Source organism: Scardinius erythrophthalmus (genome assembly GCF_964197995.2).
Source record: "Scardinius erythrophthalmus genome assembly, chromosome: 9".
Classification (NCBI taxonomy): domain Eukaryota; kingdom Metazoa; phylum Chordata; class Actinopteri; order Cypriniformes; family Leuciscidae; genus Scardinius; species Scardinius erythrophthalmus.
Window position 1 is genome coordinate 32,847,689 of NC_138229.1, and position 20,807 is coordinate 32,868,495.

At 44.8% G+C, this 20,807-nt stretch overlaps 1 protein-coding gene across 23 annotated transcripts in view; it reads right to left on the minus strand.

Moving 5' to 3' along the window:
* Positions 1-20,807, minus strand: part of dlg1b (discs large MAGUK scaffold protein 1b) — a 147,250-nt gene that overhangs the window by 38,043 nt on the left and 88,400 nt on the right. For all 23 annotated transcript variants that reach the window (XM_081374960.1, XM_081374959.1, XM_081374957.1 and 20 more), the window contains 4 exons: positions 16,795-16,919; positions 5,174-5,343; positions 602-738; positions 372-516 (listed from right to left, as the gene is read on the minus strand). In XM_081374960.1, coding sequence (XP_081231086.1) covers positions 372-516; positions 602-738; positions 5,174-5,343; positions 16,795-16,919 — 577 coding nt within the window. The remainder of the gene's footprint in view (positions 1-371; positions 517-601; positions 739-5,173; positions 5,344-16,794; positions 16,920-20,807) is intronic.

A 20,807-nucleotide genomic window follows, 5' to 3' on the forward strand; every position in this document is an offset into this window, starting at 1 on the left:
TCACTGCCGGGCATGGGCCTCACACACCGCACGCAACAATCTGATCTGCACAAGTACCACACTTTATCCCACCCCCACCACCACCACATTTCACAGCTTTTACAAATGTTTCCATCGAGGCTTATGTGCAGTGGCACTGAGAGATGTTTTGAGGGAGCTTTTCAATGGTATTAATGCATAACATAACCTACCTCATTCTTCATATCCAACATGTGTGTTATTAGTAGATACTGTAGACTTTGCGACACATTGTGCTTTAAATATCTGCCTACCTGACAACTCTTTCACTGTATTTACCATTAATTCATACCATAAGAATATAATCTGTGACTTTTCTGATGTTAGTCAGGTCAGTTTAAAGAGGAACTCACAATTGGTGATGTCAGGAGGAGCAAAACTGTCATTCATGAAGACACTATTGGGTTTAGCCACTTTCAAGTAGACCACGTCTGGGGTATTTTTCAAGGCAGTCACGGCATGCTCGTGGGTAACCTCTTCCAGACAGGAGCTATTCACCTAAGACCACCAAACCACACATAAACAGACTTTAGTGTACTTAACAAGCACATGGTCAGCAATAAGCACTGTCCTTTTTCCTTACAGCAAGAAGTTTGTCTCCTATCTGCAACCTCCCATCTTTGTGTGCGGCTCCACCTTCAATGATCTTTGTGACGTAGATGCTGTTGTCCCCTGGGATGTGCTGATTCCCAACACCCCCTGCTATACTGAAACCAAGACCTGGGATAAACAAAGATACAGACGAAAAACAAAAGGTTAATTGATGGCGACAACAACATTTATATTTAGCTCTAATACATTTGGCACTATACCTAAAACATGCAAAAATCAACCAGACAATAGGAGAAAAAAGCTATTATTAGTAGCTAAATAATCAGCAATATCTGTCATAATGAACATTCACTCTCTCTCTCACACACACACACACACACACACACACACACACACACACACACACACACACACACACACACACACACACACACACACACGCACACACAAGCCATAAAAATGCTATGCTGTAATCTTTACATTTGAATACAGAAAAATAAATTGTTGCATAAATTATACAACAAACTGTCTATAAAACCATGGGAGGTGAATGTTTCCATGGCAACAGCAGCTTAAAGTCTTTGCAGTGTTGTGGAAACTTTATGGCTGGCCTTAAAATAGCCCCATTGCATATTGTGTGTGTGTGTTTGTGTGTGTGTGTGTGTGTGTGTGTGTGTGTGTGTGTGTGTGTGTGTGTGTGTGTGTGTGTGTGTGTGTGTATATATATATATATATATAATTTCCCAAGAGGGGACAATGTCTATGGTCTCTAGTTAAAGTGTGAACAACAGTACACTCTTAAAGGAGAACTCCGGTCAATTTTAACATTGAGCTCATTTTTTTTGTAAATTTGGAGTGCTGTCAATACAGAGAACAACGACAAAAATCAGTGTTGCCTACACCGTGTTATCCTCTTTTTAAAATTTGCACCCTGTTGACTTCAATGGGGCAAGTTTTAAACCTGCTTTTAGCCTCTTAACATCCTTGATGTGTCATTACAAGTGCACAGCCAATGTGAGTGATTCCTTCAGAGTGATCACGGGTGAATCTGACTGCAGTAGATATTAATAAAAATGATGTTATTTCAGCCAGCGCACATACCAGTATTTTCTTCCTGTTTTCGGTCGAAGTCCATAGTAATCGATTGTCGAGTTCACACGCGTGATCATAGGTAACTAAACCTATGCGTGTGAACTCGACAATCGATTACTGTGGACTTCGACCGAAAACAGGATGTAAATACTGGTATGTGCGCTGGCTGAAATAACATCATTTTTATTCATATCTTTCACATCTACTGCAGTCAGATTCACCCGTGATCACTCTGAAGGAATCACTCACATTGGCTGGGCACTTGTAATGACACATCAAGGATGTTAAGAGGCTAAAAGCAGGTTTAAAACTTGCCCCATTGAAGTCAACAGGGTGCAAATTTTAAAAAGAGGATAACACGGTGTAGGCAACACCGATTTTTGTCGTTGTTCTCTGTATTGACAGCACTCCAAATTTACAAAAAAATTAGCTCAATGTTAAAATTGACCGGAGTTCTCCTTTAACTCTGATCTGAAGAAATTATTTAGCAGAACTCTTGCTTCCTCAGTGTAATGCTAGGAAGGATCAGAGGTTTCGATTAAGGAGGAATAAATACCTAGAAAATGCCACATTTGGATGGCTGTTATATGCTATTTATCCTTTTTAAAAGAGCAAGAGCCACAATTATAACTTTATACAGTTGTAATCAAAATGATTCAACCCCCATTGCAAATCAGGTTTATTGAGAAAATGTACAGACATAATAGCAAAAGGTTGTGCTACTAACTAAGTACTAAAGATGCTTGCCATGAAAGGGTTGAATAATTTTGAGACCGCAGAAGTCATTAAAAGTTGCATTTTCAGTTGAATTTGGGGAAACCACTTGACACATTTGTTGTGTTGAGCTATTTCACTTACTTTTGTTTTATTTGTTCATTGCAAACAGCTAAAAGTCTGTAAATTTTGCCAATAAACCTGATTTGCAATGGGGGTTGAATAATTTTGATTACAACTGTACATAACAATTTAGAACATTAGAAACTTGTCAAGTCAACCAAGTTATTGTGAAGTTAAAGACTTGCAACATGACGCACATTAATTTTGATCAATAATTTCATTGTTGATTGACAAGATGTATTGTATGTAGTGTAAAAAAAACAGCATAATTACAGTTTTTCATGCTATTCTTAACCCTGGGTTAGCATAGTTTTAACTCTGGGATAAAGTTGCTTTTAAACCTGGGTTAAGCAATCTTTCCCACATTTATACACTTTGAAATGAAACAATGTGGTGTCACAATGTTCTGAGTGTAGTAGAATGAAATAAACATTTCTGCAACTGAAAAATGATCATGAATATTTAATGAATATGTTTTTTGTTTTTTTTTACTATTTCTAAAAAAAGCTTTCAATGCTGACAGTGATGGAAAACATGCTAACTAAACAGATGAAGAGATTCAAACACAAAGATGTTGCGAGCTCCACACGTTGTACTTGTCTTATCAATGTTATTAACCAAATTCATACACAAATAAGCACGGACCTATCGTTTAACAGTGTGAAACACAGAATCCCAAAAACTGACTACCCAAGATCACCAATTTAAATTAAAAACTGGCCTAACGTTTAGAATTGGCTAGACCTTTAATATCCCAGTTACACTAGCCATGTTTCCATCACCACGTTTTTATCCGAATTATGTGATATCGAATGAAAAATGCCTTATGGAAACAGTAAAATTCGATTGAATTTCTTGAATATCGACTAAAATGAAATACGGTCGGTCTGATCGGATTTTATCTTGATCGATATACGGTTTATGCGATAAACGCTGATGGAAACGTTATTTTCCGAATAAATAATGGATTGCGATTAAGTTTTAGGTAATTTTGGGTACAACCCACCACAAAAGAAAAATTTTTAGTTAATTTCCGCCCAGTTTGCACCCATTATACTGTCTGGTTTGCACACATGGCCGGTGTCAACAACGTGGACAAACGAGGAGACGAGATACTTTTTGAATTGAATTTAACAGAAAAATAAAACGGCTATTATAGCAAAAATCTAAGAAATGCCATAACAGTCAAATAATGTCGCTATCAGCTGTCACATAAGCACCTAGAGTCCTGCAATGGGTTGGGTACCCGCATAAAAGTGGCTAAAACGGATGGATTGTGACATGATTCCTAAAATTCACAGGCGGGGATGCGGGCGGATAATGAACTCCTTGCGGGCGGGTAGCGGATGAAAAATATGTGTAATATTTGTTTGTCTAAATTGCCATTACACACTCGCAAATATTGTGTTTTGGGCATCCTTAAAAATATTATTTGCCGTTACCCGACCGATCCTGTCAATTTAGGACCGACCCAATCATTTTTTTCCCCCCTTTTAGTCCGACCGAATGGCCGGTTGTAAACTTGCGTTAAGATCGACCGATTTTTTTTTTTTTTTTTTTACTCTTCAAACAACTAATACAAATGCAATAAAATAATATTAATTATATTTTAGTAGACCTAAGTAAATTGCCCATAGCCTATTATAGGCCTACAAACGTAGGCTACGCTCTTTCTTTTAAATAAAAACCCGTCAATCAAGCAAAATAATATTCAATGATTGTAGGGCAGGCTAATAAGCCTGTGTTGTAGCCCTGTCATTAAAAAACGATTTAGTTTTTATGTATTTTTTTATGTTGATTATATGAAAACTGAAAAAAGCATGAATAAGATAAGATGATCCCGAATATCGGGAGACAAATGGAGTGGGCAGACATGATTTTGACCACTTTATTAAGTTTGTTTTTGTAGAAAGACTTTCTTTAAAGTGAATTTCGTTTTGTATTAATTGTATCTTAATTTTAATCAATGTTTAATCAACCATTTTCCTGGATTTAATATATAAGAGCTAAATCTCAGGCAATATAATCAGGACACGGAGAGGCGCCCGCGCGTGAACTGGAGGTAGCCTAGGGCTACTTGAATGGCCCAAAACAAAGCGCACTTTAGCGCTCATTAGCCCATTCATGAGGCTATGGTGATGTTGAGAGAGGTGCGAGATAAAAAATAAAGCACTTTAAATTGAATGATTTTAGCTTGTGTGCGATTTATCGCGGCACGGGTCAGATCTGCTGAACTTTGCGGGTACGGGCGGGGGCGGTCTCAAAAAAATGGACCCGTGCAGGACTCTGCACCATTACAACTTGTGCAATATTGATCATTTGTTGGTAGATGGCGCGATCCATTTTGTCTAGCAAAACTTTGTTCGCAAATGTTTGCTTGAATGTTGTGCGATTCAGTGCGAAAATGAATGGAAACGCCTTAAAATGTCTCAAATCAATTCGATATACCAATTTTATCGCAAAACAGCATGTGACGTCATTAAGCACAGGTTTTTATTCGCTTTAAAGCCGTTTGATGGAAACACACTTTCAGCAGCTTTATTCGCATGATTTTTTTTACCGAACTTCAGATAATTCAATTGACAAGTTGATGGAAACATAGCTACTGTTAAAAGTCTAAAATAAGATGCAACGATCAACGGCAGTAGTGAGGAGTTGGTTGGTTTTACTGTACCTTTGGGTCCTTTTATAAGCTTGATCTCCATGACTTTCTCTGATGCAGACTTTCTCCTCCTGACATACAGTCTGACCAGTGACCCTGCCTCCTTCAATGCTTCCACAGCCTTACTGTGGGTCACGTCCCTGACATCAGCCTCGTTCACTCGCAGAATCACATCATTCACCCTGTGTGGAATAAAGCACAGGTCAAACACATGCACAAGAAACACTGAGGTGTGTGGACATCACCATCCCATTTAACTACTCACATTGTTCAACCGAAAAGAATCATCAAGTGTCCTGATACATTTTTGTTACTCTGTTGACAAAAAGTTACCTTCGGTGTTGTTTCTCAAGTACAGCGAACAGAACCAAGACATCACAAAAGCAAACTGACCATCAACAGCAAACTCTAGAGTTGAAGTTTATAACTTCTCCTATCCTGTATGACTTTCTTTCTTCTATCATTTCAAACCAATCGTTTCGCTTCAGAAGATATTGATTCATCAACTGGGGTCATGTGTGTTAATTTTGTATGGTTTTTGAGGCGTCAACTTTTGGGTTACGATCCCCTTGCATTAAATGGACTCACAAATTCTGATTATTTTTCTGAAACTCTCTGTGCTCCACTGAAGAAAGAAAGTCATATACATTTGGCATGGCATGAGGGTGAGTAAATGATGAGAGAATTTTAATTTTTGGGTGGAGTTTCCTTTAATATGCAAAGGCAGCTATACATAAAGCCATTCATAAACTGATTTCCCAGACATGTATAAAAATTGTCACTTTGTGACACTATCAAGATGCTGTTTGAGCATCCAGACAAGCCAGACACAGCAACACTTAGCAACCAATAGTTGAGTGGGACTCTCTTTGATTAAACAACCGTCATTGTTTAGTGCCGCTAGTGGAGCAGAAAGTACTTAATCTTGTACTCTGTTGTTATGCTAGATTTATGTTTTACACTGATTTCTTTGGACACTGCATTACATCTTGATGAGGATTGCTTTGTCAAGCTGTTACTGAATACAAAGTCTCCGTACAATGTTCTTTATTTTGAATGTTGCCTACTCTGTCAATGTTCATGCAAATTGACCTGATAACATAAATGCAGAACTTCAACACAGCATCTTCACACAAGAATAGAGGATACAAACTTTGAGCATTAACCAAGACTACAATTCAATTCTCAGTGACAGCTCTAACTGGGCATGAAAAATTACAAGCTATAAAACGTTTCGGTTACTCACGTAACCTCTGTTCTCTCTAGAAGAGGGAACGAGTATTGCGTAGTTGCTTACGCTACGGGAAAGCCTTTCTTTCTCGAGATACTGAAGCCAAAAATTATCCTTAATTTTTATAATCTTGTCAACGCAGTGCGGCAGCCTGCAGACCTAGGGCAAGCTAACTAGCGTGCCCATTGGCTGCCCTGCGGCAACTGCAGCAGCCTACCGCTGAGCCCTTGGCGTGACGTCACGACCAATGCGTCACAGCCCGCGAAAAGGGGTGTGGCTTAGCGTATATAAACAGGGCTCGGAGGCTGCTTCTCTGGTTTCTGTCGCATGAAGCGAAATGAGCTCGTGGCGCGAGCACGGCGGGCTACGCAATACTCGTTCCCTCTTCTAGAGAGAACAGAGGTTACGTGAGTAACCGAAACATTCTCTTACGAGAGGTTCTCTCGTATTGCGTAGTTGCTTACGCTACGGGAACGCCCTTGTCAACGCCGTGCGCGCCCAGCATCCACTGAATGAGTCCCAGGGAGAGCCCGGGGAACGTGATAGCGGAGAGCCGGGCAGCCCGAAGAGGGCTAGCGCCGTACATAAGCACACACTAGGGGGTTAGGAGCGGCACGGCCGGTCCTAACTGACAATTCCCTGTATAGTGCAGCTCAACCATGCCTCGGTCTGAGAATGACTTTGGAGTCATTAGGTCCGAACTCGAGGCACGCGGCGTTAACAGATAACGCGTGAAGGTCTCCCACTCGTTTGACTGACGACAGTGCTATCAGAAAAACGGTTTTGAACGTGAGGTATTTCATATCCACAGTTTCCAAGGGTTCGAAGGGATGCGCTCTCAGGGCCTCCAAGACCAGAGAGAGATCCCACATAGGAACCGAGGGGGGTCGCGGGGGGTTCATCCTCCTGGCTCCCCTAAGGAAGCGGATGACGAGCTTGTTCCTTCCTAATGCGCGGCCCTGCTCAGAAACCGAGAGCGCTGAAATGGCCGCAACATAGACTTTGAGCGTGGAGGGGGACCTGCCCGCGTCCAGTAGCTCTTGAAGGAAACACAGTACTCGCGATACCCCACATGTCTGTGGATCGAGCCCCTTAGCAGTGCACCATGTGTTAAACACTGACCATTTCGACATGTAGAGCCGCCTCGTAGAGGGGGCTCTAGATTGTATGATCGTGTTCATGACCCCGTCTGGCAGATTAGCGTGTAATCGTTGAGGCTCCACGCATGCAGAGACCAGCGCTCTGGATGGGGATGCCATATCGATCCGCGTGCTTGAGAGAGGACGTCTCTCCTCACCGGTATCGGCCAGGGGGCTGAGTCTGCCAGCTGTATTAGATCCGGGAACCAAGCTTGGTTCTCCCAGCATGGGGCTATGAGGAGCACTGAGTGGCGCGCTTCCCTGATTCTCTCGATGACCTGAGGCAGCAGAGAGACCGGGGGAAAAGCGTACAACGGGCCGCTGGGCCAGATCTGGGCCAGCGCGTCCTCGTTCTTCGAGAAGAACTCTGGGCAGTGAGCGTTGTCTTTTGACGCAAAAAGGTCGACTTTCGCTTTGCCGAACCGTCGCCACAGTGACTGGACTGTTTGGGGGTGTAGAGACCACTCCCCAGGGGGAACGTTGTCCCTGGACAGTCTGTCGGGGCCCTCGTTCAGGTGGCCAGGCACATGCGCGGCTCTCAGCGAGCGCAGAGAGTGCTGAGCCCACACGAGGAGGCGTTCCGCCAGGGTGCAGAGCATCTTTGATCTGACACCGCCCTGGTGATTCACGTAGGCCACTACCGATGTATTGTCCGTGCGGACTAGAACATGGTGACCGTGGAGGAATGGGAGGAAGTGTTTGAGCGCTTTCTCGACCGCGAGCATCTCTAGACAGTTTATGTGTAGGAGATTCTCCTGGTCTGACCAGCGGCCATAGACCGGTCTGCCTTCGAAGAGCGCTCCCCAACCTAGGTTGGAAGCGTCTGTCGAGACAACTTTCCGGTGTGAAATCACTCCCATAGTCACTCCTGTGTGATACCATTCGGCTGCCAGCCAGGGCTGCAGGGCTGAAATGCATCCCTGATTCACTCTGACTCGCAAGCCGCCGGCCGCCCAGGCTCGGTGGGGCACGCGCATTTTCAGCCAGCGTTGGAGCGGGCGCATGCGCAGTAAACCCAGCTGGAGCACTGCTGCAGCTGAGGCCATATGCCCCAGGATACGCTGGAATGTCCTCAGCGGAACCCGGCTGCCTATTTGGAGGGATGCGGCGAGGAGGCGGATGCGGCGCGCGCGCTGCTCCGACAGTCCGGCCGTCATAGCCACCGAGTCCAGTTCTATTCCAAGAAAGGAAATTGACTGACGGGGTAATAGCGAGCTCTTGGTCCAGTTGACCGAGAGACCCAGCTCCTCCAGATGGCTGAGAAGCGCTGTTCTGTGAGACACAAGTTCCGTCTCTGACTGCGCTAGAATAAGCCAATCGTCCAGATAATTCAGTATTCGCATTCCCTGTTTCCTCAGGGGAGCGAGGGCCGTGTCCATGCATTTCGTAAATGTACGGGGTGCCAAAGACAGGCCGAACGGCAGGACTGTGTACTGATATACTCGACCCTCGAAGGCGAATCTCAAGAATGGCCTGTGACGGGGAGTTATCTGGAGCTAAAGGATTCGTCTTTTAGATCTAGAGAGATAAACCAGTCTCCTGGGCGAATCTGCGCGAGGATTTTTCTGGTTGTGATCATTTTGAACGGCCGTCTCATGAGGGCTTTGTTCAGATGTCTCAGATCTAAAATAGGTCTGAACGCTCCGTCCTTCTTGGGCACGAGGAAGTAGCGGCTGTAAAAGCCCGACTCGCTCAAAGAAGGATGAACCTGTTCTATAGCCCCTTTGCGCAGCAGCTTCGCTATTTCTGCTTGAAGCAAGTGCGCAGCTTCTGAACTCACTCTCGTCTCCGTCTGTGCTGTATAGCGCGGAGGGCGACGAGCGAATTGAAGCGAATAGCCGTGTTTTATAGTTTTCAGCACCCATTCTGACGCGCCCTGAATCGCTTCCCATGCTTCCGCATGCATAGCTAGGGGTCGAATGGTCTCTGGGCTCAGATCGCCGCGCTGCGCGGGATGGGGAGCCTGTATCAGAGAGAAAGGCGCGGCGCACGCGCCGCTGGTGCTCGAACACGGGGGCTGGTAAACAGTATTGGCCGACTGTACAGCGTTCAGTAGCTCGGTCCCATCGGATGGAGCGTGATTTGCTGTCAAACATCCCAGGCGCGAGAGAGGCGTGGGGATTATCATGTCTACAAGTGAGTGCGCGTGCTCGTGAGCGGACGCAGGGTTTACACTTATGACACGGCCAGTGTTTGGGAGCTTTAGAGGGTCCGTGACCCAAGGTAACTGGCTGGCAGAGCGAGCAGCGGGTAGGTGTGAGCACAAGGTTGTGGGCACATTTCCTACATTTAATACTCGAGCGGCTTGCGACCGCTTCATGAGAGAGCGCTCTGTACGCGTTACCATGGGGACCCTGTTTGTGTGAAGCAGTGAGCACATGGGAGTGGGCACATTTTCTACACTTATAACACCCTCGGCTTGAGCCGCTGTTGCCCGGGGTAACCGAGTGGCAGAGCGAGTTACAGGTAGATGTGAGCACAGAGTTGTGGGCACATTTACTACACTTATTACTCGAGCGGCGTGTGACCGCTTTATGAGAGAGCGCTCTGAACGCGTTACCATGGGGACCGTGTTTGTGTGAAGCAGTGAGCACGTGGGAGTGGGCACATTTTCTACACTTACAACACCTTCGGCCGGAGCCGGAAAGCCCGAATTTACACTCTTTCTGAGATTTATTTGGGCCGCCGTAAAAACGGCGTTTGTGTGCAGGCGAGCGAGTGGAATTACTGGCTCGTTGGCTGCGGTGTAAGCTGCTGCAGTAGCCTGCACTGAGGGGACTGACAGAGCTGGGCGTTTTGATGGCGGTCCGGCCGCAGCGGGACTCAGCGATCTCTTCCTCCCTGCGGGTGCTAGGAGGACTTCGCGGGCTCAGACTTCAGCGTTATCTTGGGACGCGGACCCCGGGGGGGCGGCGGTCTGTGACGGCTGGTCGAGCGCGACCTAGGGCGGCCGCCCTGGCGTCGCTGCGAAGTGGTTGGTGGCCGAGACGAGCGCTGTGTGGAGCTGCGCGCAGGAGGCTGAGCTTGAGAGCGGCCTGCGGCTGGGCTCGAGCGGCGAGGCAGGAAGAGATTCATAGCCTGCGACGCCTTCTGCACTTCAGAGAAGCGGTCCACAATCCCGCTGACCGCAGGGCCGAAGAGGCCGGTGGGCGAGAGCGGGGCGTTGAGGAAAACAGCGCGTTCTGACTCACTCATATCCGCCAGCGTCAACCATAAGTGTCTGTCGATGACGGTGAGCGCGGCCATAGATCTGCCGATGGCTTGTGCAGCGGTCTTGGTAGCACGGAGCGAAAGGTCCGTCGCGCTGCGCAGATCTGTTAAGGCTGTATGATCCGAGCCCTTCTCGTCCAATTCGCGGAGGAGGTCGGCTTGCAGGATCTGCAGAACAGCCATCGAGTGCAGGGCAGAAGCAGCTTGGCCGGAGGCGGCGAATGCGCGGCCGGCGAGAGCTGATGTGGTCCTGCAGGCTTTAGACGGCAGGGCAGACTTTGAGCGCCATCTAGCAGACGGCGGGTAAAGGTGCGTTGCCACCGCTTCCTCAACGGAAGGGATGCCGGTATAGCCTTTCTCGGCGGCCCCGTCCACCTGGGAGAGAGCCGAGGAGACAGACGAGCGGAGTCTAGCGGAGAAGGGCGCGTTCCACGACTTCGATAGCTCCTGGTGGAGCTCAGGCAGGAAGGGTGCTGACCTAGAGGCTGGCGCTTGGCGGCGGCTAGGCAGAAAACACCCGTCGAGTCGGTTAGGCGCGGGCTCCTTGGGTGGGGACCAGTCCAATCCCAGTCGGTCGACCGCTTTGGTGAGGAGGCGGATAAGCTCCGCGTCGACACTGGAGCGGGACCTGCCAGACTCAGGAGTCGAGGAGGCGGAGCGGTGAGAGCCCGACCACTCCTCGCTGTCCGAAGCAAGCAGAGAGCAGCTGTCAGCGGCGTCATCTGCTTCATCCCCTGAGGCGACGGCAGTGCGGGCAGTAGCCGGCCGCTGCGCGTCGGTGAAGGGCGGGGGAGAAGGAGAAAACGAGGCTCGCGGGAGGGGCTCCGGCGAGCGCTCAGCTATAACCACCGGCTCGGGAGGCCTTTGAGAGCGGCGTTTCTTCTTACGCGGCCCTGAAGAGGCAGCCGGGGAAGGTGGAGGATCGTCAAACATGGCGAGTCGAGCCCGCAGGGTCGACATCGGCAAGTCCTCACACTGTTCGCAGCCGCCCGAGGAGAGGGCGCGGGCTGCGTGGTCGAAGCCCAGGCAGAGAGCGCAAACCACGTGGCGGTCTCCATCGCTGAGCGGGGCTCTGCACGAGCCACAGGATGAGCGAGGCATTTGCAACAACGCCTCGCGCTCTTTTAGATGCAAAAGTGTGTCGCGGGGCGAACACACAAACACATACAACACAGAGCAGTAAAGGATATGATCGCCGGATAGCGAAGCAGGCAGGGAAAGCTGAAGGCGGCGAAGGCGGCCGGCGTCCTCAGGCTGAGATCCTCGGCGTGCTGGTCGCTTGTTTCGACGGCGGCTTCCTCCGAGAGCAGCGATGCGAAGAGCTTCGCTGAAAAGACAGAAATCAGAGAAGCAGCCTCCGAGCCCTGTTTATATACGCTAAGCCACACCCCTTTTCGCGGGCTGTGACGCATTAAGCGCGCCAAGCGCGCTCATTGGTCGTGACGTCACGCCAAGGGCTCAGCGGTAGGCTGCTGCAGTTGCCGCAGGGCAGCCAATGGGCACGCTAGTTAGCTTGCCCTAGGTCTGCAGGCTGCCGCACTGCGTTGACAAGATTATAAAAATTAAGGATAATTTTTGGCTTCAGTATCTCGAGAAAGAAAGGCTTTCCCGTAGCGTAAGCAACTACGCAATACGAGAGAACCTCTCGTAAGAGAACTAAGTTATCAAGTCCATCGAAACAAACTGAAGTTATACAATTATACATTACAGTCTGTAAGCATATCAAAGTATCTCTTATGACATATATTAACTAACTCTCTCTTTCACACAATTCAATTTACAAAAAAAGCATGCAGTCAGTGGTAGGGCTGGCTCTTTAAATTCTCTCTCTCTCTGTGTGTGTGTGTTGAGCTGTCAGTGTGATGCTGTCAGGACCTCAGTAGCGCTGAATTAATGAGCCTCTGACAGCAGTGAGACACTGGAGGGCTCCATCACTTAGTAACCACTCCAAAACAGGAAAAATCCATCCCAAACAAAACATGCAAGAGGAGGAAATCTATTACAACGCTCAATGGTCAATACAATACTATCTCATATCGAAATACATATCGAATTGATTTTAAAGTCCTCATGAAATCGAAATTGACCCCATCTAGTTTGTTAGCGCACATTACTAGTTTTGTGGTGAACAATTAATCTGTTACTACATAGAAAAAAATGTGTTTGTCATGGTAATCTTTAATCAAAATCTGAAAATTTGCTTCTGCTCTGGAATGGCGCTCCTTCTCTGATGACGTCAATTTGATAACTTGGGTTCAGTCTGCTATGAGAGAGGGATGGAGAGGAGGAGCGCTAAAATAAAACCATGCCCTCTATTCAATATTCTGTTTCACTTGGAAAATATAACAAAACTGAAGTAAAGTTGGTTGTAATTTCTGGTTCACAGGGAGTTTAACAGACATTTCAAAAAGTTTTTACTGAAGGCTGTCCTCATGTACATCCTAGTATTTGGACACATTTAAAACATGTTTGGACGTCATTGCATTAGGGTGTACTCACACTAGCCAGTTTGAACCGTGCCCGAGTGCGTTTGACCACCAAAGCGCGGTTCGTTTGACTAGTGTGAGTGCTCCGAACCGTGCCCGGGCGCGGCTCGATTAGCCGGCCCTGGCCCGGTTGGAAGAGGTGGGCCAGAGCACGGTTCAGTTGGACTCGGGCGCGGTTCGCATGCAGTGTGAGCGCTAACCGTGCTGGAGCACGGAACAGGACGCGTGACGCAAACCTCCTCATACGAGCAGCACGATTACGTGAAAATTTTCGTGCCACAAAGGCGATAGATCTGTTTAACAACAGGCTGTGAGAGGGCTGTGGACCAAACGACTCAAAATTATCCACAAAGTAAACAGAGCGATGGACTCAGAGCGATGCGCCGCTCTTCCTGTTTATCCCGAAACCGTCACACCATAATGACGTAAGCGTGCTCCAGCACGAATGCTGAAACCCTATGTGAGTGCAGGCCAGTGGGGGAGTGGGGAGGGGGGACAATCGTACTCGGGTCCGGTTCATGGCAACCGTACCTAGTGTGAGTACACCCTTAGATAACATTAAATCAAGGTTCACACTAGTAAATAAAAAAAATTAACATTGTTATAAGGAATGTGTGGTCACATGACCCTGATCAGATGCTGGTCTTAGAGGCCATTTAAGATACAATTACAGTGGGGAGAACAAGTATTTGATATACTGCCGATTTTGCAGGTTTTCCTACTTACAAAGCATGTAGAGGTCTGTAATTTTTATTATAGGTACACTTCAACTGAGAGACGGAATCTAAAACAAAAATCCAGAAAATCACATTGTATGATTTTTAAATAATTAATTTGCATTTTATTGCATGACATAAATATTTGATCACCTACCAACCAATAAGAATTCCGGCTCTCACAGACCTGTTCGTTTTTCTTTAAGAAGCCCTCCTGTTCTCCACTCATTACCTGTATTAACTGCACCTGTTTGAACTCGTTACCTGTATAAAAGACACCTTTCCACACACTCAATCAAACAGACTCCAACCTCTCCACAATGGCCAAGACCAGAGAGCTGTGTCAGGACATCAGGTATAAAATTGTAGACCTGCACATGGCTGGGATGGGCTACAGGACAATAGGCAAGCAGCTTGGTGAGAAGGCAACAACTGTTGGCGCAATTATTAGAAAATGGAAGAAGTTCAAGATGACGGTCAATCTCCCTCGGTCTGGGGCACCATGCAAGATCTCACCTCGTGGGGCATCAATGATCATGAGGAAGGTGAGGGATCAGCCCAGAACTACACGGCAGGACCTGGTCAATGACCTGAAGAGAGCTGGGACCACAGTCTCAAAGAAAACCATTAGTAACACACTACGCCGTCATGGATTAAAATCCTGCAGCGCACGCAAGGTCCCCTGCTCAAGCCAGCGCATGTCCAGGCCCGTCTGAAGTTTTCAAATGACCATCTGGATGATCCAGAGGAGGAATGGGAGAAGGTCATGTGGTCTGATGAGACACAAATAGAGCTTTTTGGTCTAAACTCCACTCGCCGTGTTTGGAGGAAGAAGAAGGATGAGAACAACACTAAAGCCGCTTTTCCACCGAAATTACCCGGAACAATTTGTCCCAGGAACTTTTTTCCCAGGAACCTTTTTTGCCCCAGACCGGTTGCTTTCTGCGTTTACACCGCAGTCTAAAGTACCGGGAAGGTAAACTGCGCGCAACTGCTCCTCCCAGTCTGCGACGGACAGTAATCAGTTTTGAGCGCCACATTTATAAGTATGGAGGAGATTCAAACTGTGCTGCAGTTATTGGTTTACTAACGAGGTAATTAATATAACAAAATAGACGAGCACTGATACTAAAGCGTGTTCAGAAAGCTCGTATGCGTATAAAATATGACAAGGTGGTATATTGTGAGATGACTGGGACGAACGCGCAAAAATTTCCTTTTGCGCAAATACGCTTAAAAAAAGCCTGAACCCCGTCTATCAATCATAAATAGTGAAAGTCTTGTAAATAGTTGTTTGTTACCAACCTCAATGCGCTATTTCAATCCTGTTATAGTAAATTTGTAACATGGTTTGCCTTGCAATAGATGACAATGTGTAGCTAAACATAATGACTTAATATTAAAAGCTGTGGCAGAAAAGAGACGAGCACTGATAAAGCGTGTTCAGAGCTCGTAATAGTAACGTTAGATATAAAATTGTATGTTATCAGCTATTGCGGACATTGGCCGTGAGATGGCTGTGACGAACGCGCAGAAAGTTTCCTCTTCCACAAATACCCAAATAATAAAGCCTGAAACTCGTCGCCAGTCCCCCAGTTTTTTTTTTTATTAAATTCCATATTTGCAGACAGACAACTTTACTGCATGAAGCCACTTTTTAAAAGGGAGGTTAAAATAAAGAAAATGCTGCGTGGAGTCATCCAACCAAAATGCGGCGTGAACACAACCAATCAGCTTGTGCAGCGCACAAGTCCCACCCCTGAAAGTTCCTGAACTTTGAAAAAGTACTACCTCACGAGCAGGGACTATCGGAGGGGGAAATATTTACCCGGAACTTCATTTAGACCCTGGTTCCTGCGGTGTAAACACATCGAGTACCAGCCCAAAGTTCCTAGTTCCTGGGGAAAGTTCCTGCGGTGGAAACGCGGCTCAAGAACACCATCCCAACCGTGATGCATGGAGGTGGAAACATCATTCTTTGGGGATGCTTTTCTGCAAAGGGGACAGGACGACTGCACCATATTGAGGGGAGGATGGATGGGGCCATGTATCGCGAGATCTTGGCCAACAACCTCCTTCCCTCAGTAAGAGCATTGAAGATGGGTCATGGCTGGGTCTTCCAGCATGACAACAACCCAAAACACACAGCCAGGGCAACTAAGGAGTGGCTCTATAAGAAGCATCTCAAGGTCCTGGAGTGGCCTAGCCAGTCTCCAGACCTGAACCCAATAGAAAATCTTTGGAGGGAGCTGAAAGTCCGTATTGCCCAGCGACAGCCCCGAAACCTGAAGGATCTAGAGAAGGTCTGTATGGAGGTGTGTGCCAAAATCCCTGCTGCAGTGTGTGCAAACCTGGTCAAGAACTGCAGGATACATATGATCTCTGTAATTGCAAACAAAGGTTTCTGTACCAAATATTAAGTTCTGCTTTTCTGATGTATCAAATACTTATGTCATGCAATAAAATGCAAATTAATTACTTAAAAATCATACAATGTTATTTTCTGGATTTTTGTTTTAGATTCCGTCACTCACAGTTGAAGAGTACCTATGATAAAAATTACAGACTTCTACATGCTTTGTAAGTGGGAAAACCTGCTAAATCGGCAGTGTATCAAATACTTGTTCTCCCCACTGTACAACAGAATAGAACAATAGGTAGAATTAAAATTTTTTACTATTTTAACTACTTTTAGCACTTATGACACGATGCTTAAAAAACTGCTGCCTAATTGACCACATGGAATTTTCAAATGAATGTTTTGTTTAACTGTTTAAAGTATGAAAAGCAACAAGAATAAACCAGGAAACATGTGAGAACCATAGCTTTTTCTTGAGAACCGTAGCCTTACCGCAATCTCCCGTCCTGAGCGGCGGCGCCCCCTGGGATGACTTTGGTGATGAAAATGCTGGGGTCTTCACCAATGTGAGGGTTATCCGTGCCACCGGCAATACTGAAGCCCAGGCCTGAATTCCCCTACACAGCAGAGGAGAGGAAACCTTAAGTTAGATTCTGGAAGAACATCAATTAAAACATCAATCTATGCTTTGGTCAGTGACTATGTGAACATAATGTTGACTAAAATCAACTGGCAATGTGATATGCAAAATGGCAATGCGTTTGAAAATACATTTTAAGCCAAATTACAACGGCCAAAATGAAAATTAATAAATATGAAAGCAATGCATTGGAAAATGTGTCATATTTCATTTATTTAGGCTATTATCTTCATTCTATAATTTGAGCAAAGTAATAAAGGAACCAATGCACCATATTTTTGGGATAATTTTAGTAAACACTGGCTTAAAACTACCCACACACTGGACTTCCATAGACTTCCAAAGTGCTGTACAAATAAATGTGAATTTAATTTAATTGAACTTCCATTAGACTTTAGACCATTAGACCAAAAATGGTATTCGGTGGTGGCTGACGAACACGGCTATCCACACACACACACACACACACACACACACACACACACACACACACACACACACACACACACACACACACACACACACACACACACACACACACACACACACACACAACACAATTATATACTATATACACTGCATAAGTGAAGAAATAATTCTTTGTTTAAAGGTCCCATGACATGAAATTTTCACTTTCTGAGGTTTTTTAACATTAATATGAGTTCCCCTAGCCTGTATATGGTCCCCAAGTTTCTAGAAATTTCAATCGGTGTAAATCGAGCTTTTGCTATCTTTCTCTGCCTTTGAGAAAATGGAGGCTCATACGCGCTGATCTTGAATCTCCTCTTTATGACGTCATAAGGAGGAAATGTTACCTCCCCTGTCTCTGCTTTGCCCGCCCAGAGAATATATTCCGCCCATGAGAAAATTCGATAGGAAGTAGGAACGCGCGCGCGCGATTTTAGTTTGTCCACGAGAGATATCATGGCTTTTGAGCGAGCGAAGCATAACAATTCCTCAATAATTGGATGTACAAATGAACAGAGAAGGGTCAATACAGAGCTGGGCTTGCTGAACGTCTGAAACTAAAGTCTGGATCACTCTCTTTGGCTCAGCTACACACCTCGGACAAGTACTAAGTCAACTAATGATATATAAGTGTGTTGCTTTACTGTTTATGGTTACCTAGATTGTTACACGTAGAATGTGGCTGTCACATTAGCTATGCTGCTATGCAGTTTATGTGTGTGAATACACACACTGTAACGTGAGTGTTGTACACTTCTTTGTTATTTGGATAACCGTTTTCCTGTTGGTTATATGGCGCGCGCGATATCCGCATTTCAAGATCGCAGAGCTTGATGTAATTTTAATAAGATAAATACAGACGTTACAGATCTCTCATGAAAAGGCAACAGTAGGTTAGCGTTAGCTACATGATAATAACTGTAAACCATCCGAATAAAGTACCGTATCCAGACATAATATTTTAAACTAACCATTCGGAAACGTCCTGCTGGAGCCGCTGAGTTGCAACTTCTTCATCCGTTGCTTCTCCATCCGGATCAGATTCTGGGTCAAACTGAAATGCTTGAAAGACTGCGTGTCTTCGTGCCATTGCAATATATCCAACATAAACAAACATGCATGGTACCGTTGCGCAAGATGGTCAAGGCCACACCCACCCTCCACCTTGCGCCGCCTTTCTCCAATTAGTATTTAAAGCTTCAGACACCGAAACGGCCTGTCTGAAGGAAGCTCATTCTGGGACTGGCTTGTAGTGGCTATAATTCTGCACCGAGGCTGAATTTTTGGAAAGAGATTTCAGATACAGTACTAGGGACCACTAAGGCCTATATTAAAGCCTACAAAAAGTAGCATGTCATGGGACCTTTAATGTTTAATGTGCGACACTAAATGTGTATTAACCCTCTGGGGTCTGAGGGGTTTTTGGGGTCCTTGAGATGTTCTGACATGCCCTGACATTTGTGCTTTTTTCAGTTGCTTATAAACATATTAATGGCAAAGGTGTAAATTCACTCTATTTAGCACAAACAGGGCTACCATAATATGTGAACAACTTGCATGTACATGTTTGTATTTTTGAGAGAATAATGTTTATGCATGGTTTTTTAAAAAACAAAAAACTAAAGTTTCTGAAATAAGGCCATAAAACACATTCTAAATATATGTAAATAAGACTTTTGACGAATGGATGTCGTTGCCTAGAATTTTTTCTTCAAAATTATGTGAAAATCATCCTGCCTAATCATTCACATAACACAATACATTGATTTAAATCTTGTAAAACACTTTTTGTTTGGAAAGGCCATATGCGGATGGGCGTGATTCACACCTGCAGAGTCAATGGGGCCCGCATAATGAGGCTGCATACGTAATGAGCCTTTCATTCAGGTGTGTGACTGGGCCACAAGAATGCAAGGACAATATATAACTGGTTTGTTGTTTTTTCCACAAATTTTGCTTGCAAATTGTACAATATCCAAGGTAAACATTTCTAGTAATTGTGCAGTTAATTGTTCTCATACTGTATTTTCAGATTTGGAATATATTCTCTTCCCAAATGTGTCACTAATAAAGCATAATAAAATTATTTAAAGAGAAGGCTTATAATGACCTTTTAAGATTTTGTTTACATCTATCCTTATATATATATATATATATATATATATATATATATATATATATATATATATATATATATATATATATATATATATATATATATATGTGTGTGTTTTTTTTTTTTAAGGTTATACAATTACAACAACATTTAAAATTGTAACAATATTTCCAGTTTAATCTTTCTTTGTATTCGCGATTCATATTAAAACAGTATTTTTGCCAGCTGTAGTAGCTCCACAACAGCACGCATCTTTGCGTTCATTCATTCCGATTAGAACAAAGCAAACAGAACTGACCTACTCCTCAGCGGGATCCGTTTGCTCCTCGAAATGATACTTCCAGAACTTCTGAGGTACATTTTTGCAGGATTATTATCAAGATAGTATTATTCCTCACAGCATCGTAAAGTACATAAGTCTGAAAGTGAACTCGCGATGTGTGTTATCCAGCTGATGTGGGCGTTTCACAGGTTTGTTTGGATCGCCTCAGATTTGCGTTTGAATAGCGCGCGCTCTCCGTGGGCGGAGCACATTAAAACTTAATTAGCTGAGATGAGAACGACTGACATCTCTCTCTTTGCATACATATTACATAAACTGTGAATATTTGTTTTTTATAAAAATTACTTCGTTTAAAAGAAGAGAATTCAAGCTTCATGCCTGTATGTCTGTATGCCTGTTTGACTGAGTATTCGCTGAGTTATGGTTCATTTTCGGACGCGTTTCAGAATGGACTACACTGACAGAGAGGAGGCAGAACTCGCTTCGTGTTTATTTTTCTTTATTTGGCAAAAAGCACAACACATTATTTTTATTGTGAGTATACACAAAAATAATACACATTTAACAGAATCGATTGATGTATGAAACCTATTTGTAAAATCAAAGTCAAAAGAGTATTTTGGGTCTCAATTCAACTGATTTGGAAAAAAGCGAGCAGATCACGCCGGCGTGATTGCCGACCTCAGAGGGTTAACAGGGTTTGCTTAAAACCTTCGCTTGAAGACGCTGACACACATAAGCGATTGACGTTATTAGCATGTTGAGCAATGCATTTTCAATTAATTAAATGTTGTTACATTCATTGTGCGGTATTAACAAAAATGAAATTTCAAATGTGTTAATTGTGAGTGTAAATTAGGGGTGGAACGGTACATGTATTCGTATTGAACCGAAAAGGGTACGGGCGTCATGGTTCGATGCATGAATATACACGGAGAATACACGGTATAAAAATAAATAAAACTCGCATGCAATTTAATTAATGTAATGCGGAACTA